Below are 13397 nucleotides of genomic sequence, written 5' to 3' on the forward strand. Positions count from 1 at the left end.
ATGAGTTTGAGATGAGACCCCTGGAATAGATGCTGACTAGGGTCTTTCTAGAACCAACCTGCTCTGTCTCAATCAGCCTCATGCCCCTGGCTTTGACCTTCCAAATCCTTGGCCCCCACAAAACTTCTGAACAGGCTGTTGGATTCCTACTCCAACTTCTTGGTTTTGTAACCAGGGTTCTTGGTCTTCTAGGCCAGCCACCTGCAGTTCCCAGGGGCTGTCTACGGCACAGATGGATGCCCTGTGTCGGTCGAGAGGATTGTGAACATCTTCAATGGGACCAGCTGCCCCAGCCTGGGAGGGAAGCCCAAGCTCTTTTTCATCCAGGCCTGTGGTGGGGGTAAGCAGCTCCTTGGCCTCCCACTGGGTGGGTCTGATGAACAGGGAGCCACCACCTGCTTCTTTCTCCAGCCTGCCCCTCACAGAGCCCACGAGGTCTCTCCAGGCAGTCAGAGGGTACCACACGTGGTCCGTTTTTGGCAGCACCTCTGCCTGGCTGGAGCAGGCCCCGCTCTGTCGGCTCTGTAGAGGTTGGAGTCTTCAGTTTCGTGGCACAGTGGCATCATGGGCTCGTGTAACTTTGGCAGCTTCAATTCCAGAGACTTGGCAAAAAAGAAACTAAACAGAAGAGAGAGGAGAAACCTCTTTTTATTTTTCTTGTCACCATTCCCCTGACCTCCATCAACCAAACCCCGTTTCCACTATCCCAGAGAAAGGGTGGCCACAGCTAAACTGCACGGAGAAACCAAAGAATTTAATTATTGGAATTTTCAAAAGCGTAGTTGTGGGGGTTCGAGGAATGTTTAGGGATTACTTGAGCTGGGCACAGTGTCTCATGCCCAACAGTTTGGGAGGCCAAGGCAGGAAAATTGCTTGAGCCAGGAGTTCGAGACCCGCCTAGGCAACACAGCGAGACCCTGTCTCTATTTTTGTTTTGTTTTTTTAAAGAATTACTTGGATTATTTGTAGTTTTGCTATATGCTCTGATTTTAAACTTAACTCCTACTACAGTGTTACCTGATTTTCTTATAAAAAAGAGGGAAGAGAGGGAAACATGGGGATTCCTGGCTTGTGGGTCATGACAGGAATATCAGGGAGCACTAGAAATTCTGTCCCAGGGAGTCCCCTCTGCCCTAGACTCTCCACAGACTGGGACATTCAGAACGTATATCAGTTCCTTGCCTCCAGCCTGATCTGCCAGAGAAGCAGGCACTGTTACACCATAGTGCTGTCCAGCTTGTCCAGCTGTGACATGGGCACCTGTGGTGTATTTCTCCTGCGCACATCCAACTGCCCCATCCCTATTCCACGTTGGCAGAGTTGGGTGGAGGCTACCTAGGAGAGCAGCCTCTGGTCACATCATTCATCCAGTAGGTGTTTACTGAGCACCAGCTGTATATACCAGGCTGTGTGTTAGGTGCTGGGGATAGGGGAAAACAGAGTTTCAGTCTCCTGGAATTTATAATTTGACATGAACTGTATTAAATCACTGTCATAACCCATGCCCATAACTTGACCACAAGTGATTGAGAACACTTGATTAAACCCTGGATCGGCTACTGACCTGTCTATCACATAATCCTAGGCCAGTTCATCTCTAGACATCTCAGCAAATGGGGAAAATAACAGAACCCACTCCCAAGCTCAGGTGATCCTCCCACCTCAGCCTCCTGAGTAGCTGGGGCTACAGCTGCCCACTACCACACCCAGCTGATTTTTCTTTTTTTTTTTTTGTAGAGACAGGGTTTTGCCATGTTGCCCAGGCTGGTCTTGAACTCCTGGGTTCAAGTGATCTGCCCACTTCGGCCTCCCAGAGTGCTGGGATTATAGGCATGAGCCACTGTGCCCGGGCAACTTTAATAATATTTAATGCACTAATTGGTGTGTGTACAGTGACTGATTCATTTTAATAACTGAAAACCCAGACTGCTCCCCACTCCCACCCCGGAGTACCCAGTGACACATAAGAGCCCCCCACCCCACTGCCGCCAGCACAGTTGCCTCAGGACAGCAGTAATAGGAAGCAAGGAAGGCTGCCACTCTCGGGGCTATAGAAACCCTGCTCTGCCTCACCTCCTGTCTTGTCCATAGTGTGTGGTCCAGCAATGCTCTTCCTCTGGAGCCTGCGCTCCCGCTTTCTCGTATGAATCAAATGAAAGACAGAAAGGGCAAGGGAATTAGGAATGCAGGCTGAGCGGGCATACCTGCTTTCTGGACGGTTAGCTGTTCTTGTGCTCCTCCCATGCCCCATCCAGTCTCAGTCTCAACAGCGGAGGGCCTTTGTCACTTGAATATCTGCTGTCACTCTTAGGACTCAGTAGCAGGGCTTCCAAGGGCTTTGGTGACCTGGCCCCTGCCATTTCACCTCCCCCAGCCTGACATGCTCCAAGTCCCCCAGCATGGCCCAGCCTTCACAGGATGTCCAGGCTGTTGCTTGCTCTTCTACCTGATCCCCTGGCTAACTCTGTTTTTAAAATTCATTTTTACTTATTTTGTTTTAGAGATGGGGGTCTCACTATATTGCCCAGGCTAGTCTTGAACTATTGGGCTCAAGTGATACTCCCACCTCTGCCTCCCAAAGTGCTGGGATCACAGGCATGAGCCATCGTGCCTGGCACCTGGCTGACTCTTAATCATCCATCCTTCTGGTTACAATTTATTGTCACCACCTACAGAAGGTCTTCCCTAAACACCCCCTTTCTTGGCCAAAGTCAGGGTTAGCTGGCCTTTGTGCTCCTGCAGCCTCTGTCCCTCCCCTGCCATAGCACTGTCTCATTGTATTGAGCTAGGTCTGTCCCCTGGTCAGCTCCGAGTAGAGGGCAAGGCCTACCCCACAGCCAGGCCCCCAGCCTGGCACAGAGCCCACAGTCCCGTTGCACCTCATGTGAATTCTAATTTGAATTTAAAGGAGAACCATATAAAAGCATCTATGTGGTTCATGCCTGTAATCCCAACAGTTTGGGAGGCCGAGGTGGGAGTATCTCTTGAGACGAGGACTTTGAGACCAGTCTCTATAACAAATTTTGAAACATTAGCCAGGTGTGGTGGTGTGTGCCTATGGTCCCAGCTACTTGGGATGTTTAGGCAGGAAGATTGCTTGGGCCCTGGATGTCGAGGCTACAGTGAGCCATGTTTGCCTTATTGCACTCCGGCCTGGGTGACAGAGTGAGACCCTGTCTCTAAAAAAAAAAAAAAAAAAACCAAAAAAAACTATGAGCCAAATTTGGCATAATGTAGATTTCCATCATTAAAACAAAAGTCAGAAAACAGCAAGATTTCAAAGCCAGCATGCAGTGATTAAGATGCCCATTTGGAGCTGGGTTCCTGCTTTGCCTCCGCAGGCTGCGTGACCTGGTGCTGTTACCACATGGTGGCGCCACGTCAGCTGAGAGCAGAAATAGAATGGTCTCCGTTCTCCACCAGTGCCTGGCGAGGTGTCTGTTTACATGCATCAGAACACCTGCACTGGGTTTTGAGGACTCTTGTATTGCTATTTTATAACTCACTATTGTAATAATTTAAAAATCATTTTAAAATAATAATTTAAAAACCCTCCAACATGTCATCCACCCCTTCATTAGGAGGTAACAGCACCAGGGCTGAAAAATGTGCCTTAAAGTCAGTAACTTTGGTGTGCAACGTCCGCGTGAGAGGCAACCAAGTGGCCGCCTCTCTGAGGCTGAGCCGTCAATTTTGGGGTGACCCCTCTTTGGGATTTGAGAGATCAGGATGACAAGGCAGAAACAAATGATAATATGCTGCAGTGGTGGTGGATTTTCTGTGTGGAGGGAACATCTCCTCCTACTGTATGTTTATTCTTGTGGGGAATGAGTCCTGCCTTACGGGGAGTTTTGCATTAATGAGGCTCTCTAAGAACCGAGGCTCTCTAAGAACCAAGCCGTGCATAAAATGCAGAACACCGTAGGCAAGGCCTTCACATCAGATTTGTGGACTGAGGCTGACACGGGAATGGAGCTGCCTTAGCGCCCCTGCCTGACCCCCTCTTTCCTTTCCCCCACAGCCCCTGCTCTGATCCTGTTGTCTCTTCTCAGCCTCTCTGCTCACCCTGTCTCCTCTGGCCATTCTTACAGCATCCCCTGCTTAGGCGTCCCCCCGCCCCCGCAGGCTGCCAGGCAGACCCAGCCTCAGGACTCCTTGCTGTGCTGCTTCACATCATTCCCAGACACCTGGGGCAGATTCCGGAATCTCCATCAAGAAAACGAGAAGCGATGAACCGAGGAATCTAGAGAAAAACATGGCTGTCACAGATGAAAGAGGCCCCCCTTTGCAGGCTGGGGGCCCCTATGAGAAGCAGCAGGATAGCTGAGAGGCGAAAAAATATGGGGCAGAATTCTGCGCCCCTCATCAGCTGGGAGAATGCCAATTACCAATCGTTTCTGAGCTTTAGTTGTGTGGGGTAAGAGGTCAATAGATTTTGGTGGTATTATTATGGGGTTGCCAGAACCACCTCTGTCCCTGCCAGATGGGCTCCCAGCTCCTCTGGGTGAACTGTGACTTCCCTCAGTCACATAGATCCAGCCATGCAAACCTGCCTGTGTTGCAGCCAGCACTTGCTGTCTCTCTCACCAGGACCGTTCTCCCTGATGGCATCAGGGTCTGGATCACAGTCACCTTTTCTGGGAGTGTTTTCCCAGGGGACCCTTGGGACCACTCCTACTCCAACTTCAGCCTATTTTTAAAAAAATTTATCTCTTTTTTTTTTCTACAGTATATATACATAAATATATATATATATATGTTTTTTTTTTTTTTTTTTTTTGAGACGGTGTCTTGCTCTGTCACCCAGGCTGGAGTGCAGTGGCGCGATCTCAGTTCACTGCAAGCTCCACTTCCCAGGTTCACACCATTCTCCTGCCTCAGCCTCCTGAGCAGCTGGGACTACAGGTGCCCGCCACCACGCCCGGCTAAGTTTTTGTATTTTTAGTAGAGATGGGGTTTCACCGAGTTAGCCAGGATGGTCTCTATCTCCTGACCTTGATGATCCACCTGCCTCGGCCTCCCAAAGTGCTGGGATTACAGGCGTGAGCCACTGTGCCTGGCAATATATATATATTTTAACCAAAGCTCTTGTTAGCTGCCTTCTTTCCTGAGTAGCCCTCTGTGCCCCACCTTACCCCACCCACCATGAGCCCTACTGCAGAAGACCTCATCCTGGAAGACCTCCCTCAGTGTCTCCACTTCAGTGGCTCTGTAGCTGAGCCATGCGGGGCACACGTCCTGCCAGGATCTCTCTGTTTTCCAAGCTTGGCATTGCCTTTGGGGAGTCTCGATTTTATTTTTTATTTTTTTGAGACGGAGTCTCGCTCTGTCACCCAGGCTGGAATCCAGTGGCGCAATCTCGTCTCACTGCAAGTTCCGCCTCCCGGGTTCACGCCATTCTCCTGCCTCAGCCTCCCGAGTAGCTGGGACTACAGGCGCTCGCCACCACGCCCGGCTAGTTTTTTGTATTCTTAGTAAAGACGGGGTTTCACCGTGTTAGCCAGGATGGTCTCGATCTCCTGACCTCGTGATCCACCCGCCTCAGCCTCCCAAAGTGTTGGGATTACAGGTGTGAGCCACTGTGCCCGCCCAGGAGTCTAGATTTTAAAATAGAAAAAACAAAAAATATGACAACCTAAAAAAAAAAAAAAATTCAGAATGTTATAAGCTAATACAGCTGTCTCATTTTTGCATCTTCCTTTTGGATGCCAGCCCACAAGCACAGTCTGCTTTTCTCAGCTAATGTTATCCCTTAAGCAGTTCCCCAGATCTCCATGGCCTTCATCAACACTAGCTCAAACGGCTTTATAATGGGCTGTCTTCATGATATGCACTAATTTCCTAAACCATTTTCCTAATGTTGGCCATTTAGGTGATATCTAATTTTTGGCTCACACAACCACATGTGTCTTTGTACAGAAAGCTTTTGACTGCATTTGAATTATTTTCTTAGGAAATTACTGGATTAGAAGGTGTAAAGATCTCCATGGATTTCATTACCCATGACTTGGTGTCTATTTGGTATTTTTCTGATGGCTTCTTTGATTCTAGAAAAGGATTTGCCATAGCGCAAGAAGTACAAATGATAACACTAGGACAAAATAGAGAGGAAACACAAGGAGAGAAGAAAAGTAAGAGTAAGTTTGGATTCCAAAAATACATCCTAGGATGTCCTGCAGCTTTCTACGTTCTCTAAAGTACAAGTGAATTAAAAATGTGAGGTATACAACACTGATTTTAGAGAGAAAATCACTTTGCAGATGTAAAGAAACGTGGAAAAATCCCAGCCATTGGTAATAGTAGACTCAAAAATGAGGTGGGTCAAAGTCCCAGTCAGCCTCTGTCTTGGGGGGGGGAACCCCTTAACTTATCTGAGTCTCAGTTGCCTAATTACATAAAATGAAATAGTGATATCTACTTGCTAGAGGTGGCCTGCGCATTTTTTATGCTTTCCAGCCGCCACTGGAAATAAGATCACTGGCCAGGCGCAGTGGCTCACTCCTGTAATCCCAGCACTTTGGGAGGCTGAGGCGGGCAGATCATGATGTCAGGAGATCAAGACCATCCTGGCTAACACAGTGAAACCCCGTCTCTACTAAAAACACAAAAAATTAGCCAGGCATGGTGGCACGCACCTGTAGTCTCAGCTACTTGGGAGGCTGAGGCAGGAGAATCGCTTGAACCCGGGAGGCGAAGCTTGCAGTGGATCGCGCGACTGCACTCCCACTCCAGCCTGGATGACAGAGCGAGACTCTATCTCAAAAAAAAAAAAAAAGATCACTTTCAAGATCCATGGAATCTGGTGTTCTATAGTTCTATATCTGGTATTTGTAAGACAGAAGTCAGGAGTAGGGACCCCAGACACATTTCTTCCCTTGGTTGTCTTAAAGGAGACACTGTGACCTTGACAGCCTGAGTAAAGGGTTTGAGTGAATTTGAGTGTGATATAGTGGACAGTTTCTTCAACTATATTTCTGAAAAAAGACAAGTTTGATACGACTTTTAAAAAATTGTGGGAAAATACACATAATGTAAAATTTGCCATCTTAACCATTTTTTTGAGATGATTGCTTGAGCTCAGGAGTTTGAGGCTGGAGCAAACTAAGATCGTGCCACTTCACTCCAATCTGGGCAACATAGCAAAAACCTGTCTCTTAAAAAAAAAAAAAGCCTGTAATCCCAGTCCTTTGGGAGGCCAAGGCAGGCAGATTGCTTGAGCCCAGGAGTTTGAGACCAGCCTGGGCAACATGGCAAGATCCTGTCTCTACAAAAAATACAAAAATTAGCCGGGTGCGGTGGCACCTGTAGTCCCAGCTGCTTGACAGGCTGAGGTTGGGGGATCACTTGAGCCTCGGAGGTCAAGGCTGCAGTGAGCTGTGATTGCACCACTGCACTCCAACCAGGGTGGCAGAATGAGACTCTGTCTCAAAAAACAAAAAAATCCCCCAAAACAAAAAAAAACCCACTGCCCTCTCCCCACTGAATGGTCCTGCCACCCTTTTCAAAATTCATTTGACCATGTGTGTGAGGGTATATGTGTGGATTCTATTCAATGACACTGACCTGTGTCTGTCTTTATGCCAGTACCATGCTGTTTTGATTACTGTAGCTTTGTAGTAAGTTTTGAAATCAGGACGTATGAGTCCTCCAATTTTGCTCTTTTTCCAGATTGTTTTGTCTATTTGGGGTCCCTTGAGATTCTCGTGTGAATTTTAGGATAGATTTTCTATTTCTGCAAAAAACATCATTGGGGTTTTGATAGGGATTGCATTTAATCTATAAATTGCTTTGGGTAGTATTGATATGTTTAAGTTTTCTAATCTATAAACATAGGATATATTTCCATTTATATCTTTTATTTTATTTTATTTTTTTTGAGATGGAGTCTTGCTCTGTTGTCAGACTGGAGTGCTGTGGTGCCATCTCGGCTCACTGCAACCTCTGACTCCCTGGTTCAAGCAATTCTCCTGCCTCAGCCTCCTGAGTAGCTGGGATTACAGGCACACTCCACCACGCCCAGCTAATTTTTGTATTTTTAGTAGAGACGGGGTTTCACCATGTTGGTCAGGATAGTTTCAATCTCCTGACCTAGTGATCCGCCCGCCTTGGCCTCCCAAAGTGCTTGGATTACAGGCGTGAGCCACCGTGCCTGGCCTGTACCTTCTTTTTCTTTTTTTTTTTTTTAGATGGAGTCTTGCTGTGTTACCCAGTCTGGAGTGCAGTGGCATGATCTTGACTCACTGCAACCTCTGCCTCCTGGATTCAAGCGATTTTCCTGCCTCAGCCTCCCAAGTAGCTGGGATTACAGATGCCCACCACCACGCCTGGGTAATTTTTGTATTTTTTTGTAGAGACGGGATTTTACCATGTTGGCCAGGCTTGTTTCAAACTCCTGACCTCAGGTGATCCGCCTGCCTTGGCCTACCAAAGTGCTGGGATTACAGGTGTGAGCCACCGCGCCCGGCTCTTTCTTTTTTGAGACTGGGTCTTGCTTTGTCACCCAGGCTGAAGTGCAGTGGCGTGATCAGAGCACACTGCAGCCTCAACTGCTTGGACTCAAGTGGTTCTCCCACATCAGCCTCACAAGTAGCTGGGACCACAGGCACGTGCCACCACACTTGGCTAAATTTTTTATTATGTGTAGAGATGAGGTTTTGCTGGTCTGGAACTCGTGGGCTCAAGGGATCCTCTTGCCTCAGCCTCCCAAAGTGTTGGGATTATGGGCATGAGCCATGGTGTCCAGCCTTCTTTAATTTCTTTCAGCAATGTTTTGTAGTTTTCATTTTACAAGTCTTTCATCTTGGTTAATTTCTAACTATTTTATTATTTTTGATGCTATTGTCAATGGAACCTTTTTTTTTTTTTTTTGAGACGGAGTCTCGCTCTGTCGCCCAGGCTGGAGTGCAGTGTCGCGATCTTGGCTCACTGCAAGCTCTGCCTCCTGGGTTTACGCCATTCTCCTGCCTCAGCCTCCCGAGTAGCTGGGACTGCAGGTGCCCGCCACCTCGCCCGGCTAGTTTTTTGTATTTTTTAGTAGAGACGGGGTTTCACCGAGTTAGGCAGGATGGTCTTGATCTCCTGACCTCGTGATCTGCCTGTCTCAGCCTCCCAAAGTGCTGGGATTACAGGCTTGAGCCACCGCGCCTGGCCTGGAACCATTTTTGTAATTTCATTTTCTGATTGTTCATTGTTAGTGTACAGAAATGCAAGTATTTTTTATGGTTGGCTTTGTATCCTGCTAATATGCTAATTTTATTTGTTCTAATAGTGATTAATCTTTAGGGTTTTCTATATATAAAATCATACCATTTGTGAGCAGAGACAATTTTACTCCTTCTTTCCAATTTGAATGTCTTTTATTTCTTTTTCTTGCCTCCTTGCTCTATTTAAAACCTCTAGTAATATGTTGAATAGAAGTGGCAAAAGCAGGAATTCTTGCCTTCTTCCTGATCTTATAGAAAAAGGTTTCAGTCTTTCACCATTGAGTATGATGTTTGCTGTGGGTTTTTCTTATATGGCTTTTATTATGTTGAGGTGGTTTCCATCTATTCTGAGTTTGTTGACTGTTTTTATCACGAAAGGTTGTTGAATTTTGTCATGTGCTTTTTCTGCATCAGTTGAGATGATGATGTAAGGTTTTTTTCATTCTCTTATGAACCCCAAAAATCTGAGACAAGTCTCAGTCAATTTAAGAAGTTTCTTTTGCCAAAGTTAAGGACGCGCATCCAGGAGACAGGTCTGTGCCTTTCTCTGAACATGAATTTTAGAGTTCCAAATTTAAAGGGGAAAGGGCGGGATATTGAGAAGTACACAGTTTTCATGTAAGAGCAGGGTAGGGGGAAAATAGTCATTCATGCCTTTGTCTGGCTCAGTGAATTTGCATTTTTATGTAAGGTAACATAGGGCAGGGGAAAATGCGGGGAACCTGCATGTTTACATAAGGTAACAAAGACAAATGGGACAGGGGAATAATCAGATATGCATTTGTGCCAGGTGGGCAGAGGGGTGATGCCTCTGTAAAGATAAGCTATCCATTTACATTGCCATGGTGAATTTTATCAGACAGCTGTCTTGGAGCTCACCAGGAATTTCCTTGTGGGCAAAATCTGAGGGAGGTATGTAGCTGTTCATCTTGCAGCCATCTTATTTAGGAACCAAAACGGGAAGGCGGGTTTGCGTGACCCAGTTCCCAGCTTGACTTTTCAAGTTTGGCTTAATGAGTCTGGGGACCCAAGATTGATTTTCCCCTCACACTGTTAATGTCGTGTATGACACCGGCTTTCATATGTTGAACCATCCTTGTCTGTGTAGTTCAATGACAAGGTGTGTTTGTTTCTGCTTCCTGCAGAGCAGAAAGACCATGGGTTTGAGGTGGCCTCCACCTCCCCTGAAGACGAGTCCTCTGGCAGTAACCCCGAGCCAGACGCCACCCCGTTCCAGGAAGATTTGAGGACCTTCGACCAGCTGGATGCTGTATCTAGTTTGCCCACACCCAGCGACATCTTTGTGTCCTACTCTACTTTCCCGGGTGAGCACATCAGAAGGGCTCGCCCTTGCAGCCAGAGGGCCTTCCTATCTGCCCTAGAGGCAGCTGTGTGGTGAGAGAAGAGACCAGGGTATGAGTCCTGGCTCTGTCTCTTGCTCCTCTGTGACCCTGAATGACTGACTTCTCCTCTCTGAATCTTGGCTCAGGCTGAGCAGACAAGGATGTGCACTGCAAGGAGGCCTGCGCCCTTGGGTTCCTATGCCTCACTTGCCTCTCCTCTGCCTGACTCTGCCTCTGCCTTCGCATCTTTAGCAGGGAATAGGAATTGTGCCTCAGGGGTTGCCATGGCGATTAAACAGGGTGGCTGGCACGTCACTGAGCACAGTACGTGGCACATAGTAGGTGCAGCAGGTGGTAGTTTCCTTCCTTCCTTTTTTTTTTTTGAGACGGAGTCTTGCTCTGTCACCCAGGCTGGAGTGCAGTGGCACAATCTCAGCTTACTGCAACCTCCACCTCCCAGGTTGAAGTAATTCTCCTGCCTCAGCCTCCTAAGTAGCTGGGATTACAGGCGTGCACCACCACACCCAGCTAATTTTTGTATTTTTAGTAGAGACAGGGATTCAGCATGTTGGCCAGGCTGGTCTTGAACTCCTGACCTCAAGTGATTTGCCCACCTCGGCCTTCCAAAATGCTGGGATTACAGGTGTGAGCCACTGGGCCCGGCAGTTTCCTTCCTTTCTTATGCCTTGGATGAGTCACTTCACTTTTCCAAGCCTTCGTTTCCTTGCTGGGAAAACGGGAATCATAGCTCGAATCAGATGGTCACGAGGTGAAATAAGATCATGATTAGGGCAGAGCCTCAGGGGCCAGGCTGCTCCTGCTGGATGCATGCGTGAGTCAAGATCTGCAGGGCGCCCGAGCCTGTGTACGTGGCTGGGCGGGGGGGCAGGGGCGCGGGGGTGGCTCTCCAGCAGTGTTCAGTCCTCCTCCCTCCAAAGGTTTTGTCTCCTTGAGGGACCCCAAGAGTGGCTCCTGGTACATTGAGACCCTGGACAACATCTTTGAGCAGTGGGCTCACTCTGAAGACCTGCAGTCCCTCCTGCTCAGGGTGAGTGCTGCCTTCCTCTGCAAAGGAGAGGGGAGACTGCTGGGGGGCAGCGTGTTCTCCTGGGGCTGGGGATTGGGGGGTGAGCAGGGCAGGCCCAAACCAAGGGTAAAAGGTAGTAGACTCCTCTGAGCCTTGGAGTCAGTACTTTTGTGTCTCTATGAGAGGCATTCCTGCCTGTGGTGACATTTGCCCTTTATTCAAAGAGTTGCCTTCCCTGTCTCCTCCAAGGTCCCCAGGTTGACACCTCCTGCTCTTCCACTGATGGAGCTGGTCCTCGGTGCCAGCGCGGGATGGCTCTGTCCAGATCCCGAAGGCGGGTCATGGGCCCCTGCCTATACCCTGCGGCCATCACGCAGTCTTCTACTCTTGACCCTCAAGAATTATGAACCCCTCCTCGTACATCTCCTTCTCAGGAGGCCCCAGTGAGGAAACAGATAGGAAAGGGTGGCCTGAGGGTGGCCTGAGAGGCCCAGTCCTACTCCAAGGAAACCCCACTCAGAACGGTTGCTTCCTCTGAGGGTCCCGTAGACCTGTGGCTGCCTTGGGGAAGCAGCGCGTGTGGGCCCCTGCTGCTCTGCTCAGGTGTTCCTGCGTGAGAAGGGGCCGCGGGGCTGAGGCCACTCCTTGCTCCTTGCAAATATTTCAGTCTGATTTGAACTTTATGAGTTTGGAAATTTTGAATTTTGAGTTTTTTAAAGGTAATGTTGAGGTGCGTGTTCTTTAAGCCCTCCTGCTCAAAGAGGCTGCAGTTTGAGCTGTTTTTAAGGTGTCGGTTGAGTGGACATTCCCCCCAGCCCCTCTTGAATTGTTCCTTCAGTCCAGAGAACTGAACTCACAGAGCTCTCCATGGTCATGTCTTACAGGTCGCTGATGCTGTTTCGGTGAAAGGGATTTATAAACAGATGCCTGGTTGCTTTAATTTCCTCCGGAAAAAGCTTTTCTTTAAAACATCATAAGGCCAGGGCCCCTCACCCTGCCTTATCTTGCACCCCAAAGCCTTCCTGCCCCAGGCCTGAAAGTGGCTGAGACCTGGACTTTCCTGCAACTCAAGGACTTTGCAGCCGGCACAGGGTCTGCTCTTTCTCTGCCAGTGACAGTCAGGCTCTTAGCAGCTTCCAGATCGGCGACAAGTGCTGAACAGTGGAGGAAGAGGGACAGATGAATGCCATGGATTGCGTGTGGCCTCTTGAGCAGTGGCTGGTCCAGGGCTAGTGACTGTCCCGTGATCCCTGTGTTCTCTCTAGGGCAGGGATTAACCTCTGTACTACTGACCTGTGGGGTCAGGTCACCCTTTGCTGTGAGGCTGTCCTGGATGTTCAGCACTGTCCCTCGCCTCAGTGCCAGTGACACGTCTCCCTGAGTGGTGCCAAACAAAAATGTTCTCAGGTGTTGCCAAATATGTCCTGGGGTATAAAACTTTACTCACCTGACAACCACTGGTCTGTAGGGATTTTTGGCTACACACAAACCAGTATCTCTCATAGATCAGCAAGCTGGGGCCTACTAGAGCCTGAACAGCTGTAATCTGTGAATTCTAAGTGAAGTTTTAAAAATTGTTAATTTTTCCTACATTGCATTAATCTTAAAAAATAAAGGGCAAATATGGACTCTCTTTTGCCTATTTCTTCCCTCATTTTGCTCCAACTCTTTGTTCTTCCTTGCAAAAGAGACTTTTGCTTTTTTCAAAACATTTTCCCATGTTTTTCTAGGCTCTCACTATGTTGCCCAGGCTGGTCTCAAACTCCTGGGCTGCGGTGACCCTCCCAAGTAGCTGTAACTACAGGCTGCACCACCTCACCCAGC

At 48.3% G+C, this 13397-nt stretch overlaps 1 protein-coding gene across 8 annotated transcripts in view; it reads left to right on the plus strand.

Moving 5' to 3' along the window:
• The window catches only part of CASP9 (caspase 9), a 30440-nt gene extending 17234 nt beyond the window's left edge, over nt 1-13206 (plus strand). For 3 of the 8 annotated variants that reach the window (XM_074019547.1, XM_005544723.4, XM_074019516.1), the window contains 4 exons: nt 193-340; nt 10349-10528; nt 11485-11594; nt 12458-13206. In XM_074019547.1, coding sequence (XP_073875648.1) covers nt 193-340; nt 10349-10528; nt 11485-11594; nt 12458-12550 — 531 coding nt within the window. In that variant the 3' untranslated portion in view covers nt 12551-13206. Of the gene's footprint in view, nt 1-192; nt 341-4021; nt 4418-8186; nt 8329-10348; nt 11303-11484; nt 11595-12457 lie in introns of those variants that run through there. The other 5 variants (XR_012425799.1, XR_012425798.1, XR_012425797.1 and 2 more) reach the window with 5 other exon arrangements.
• Nucleotides 13207-13397: the final 191 nt, after the last annotated feature.

Source organism: Macaca fascicularis, chromosome 1, assembly GCF_037993035.2.
Source record: "Macaca fascicularis isolate 582-1 chromosome 1, T2T-MFA8v1.1".
Lineage (NCBI taxonomy): Eukaryota > Metazoa > Chordata > Mammalia > Primates > Cercopithecidae > Macaca > Macaca fascicularis.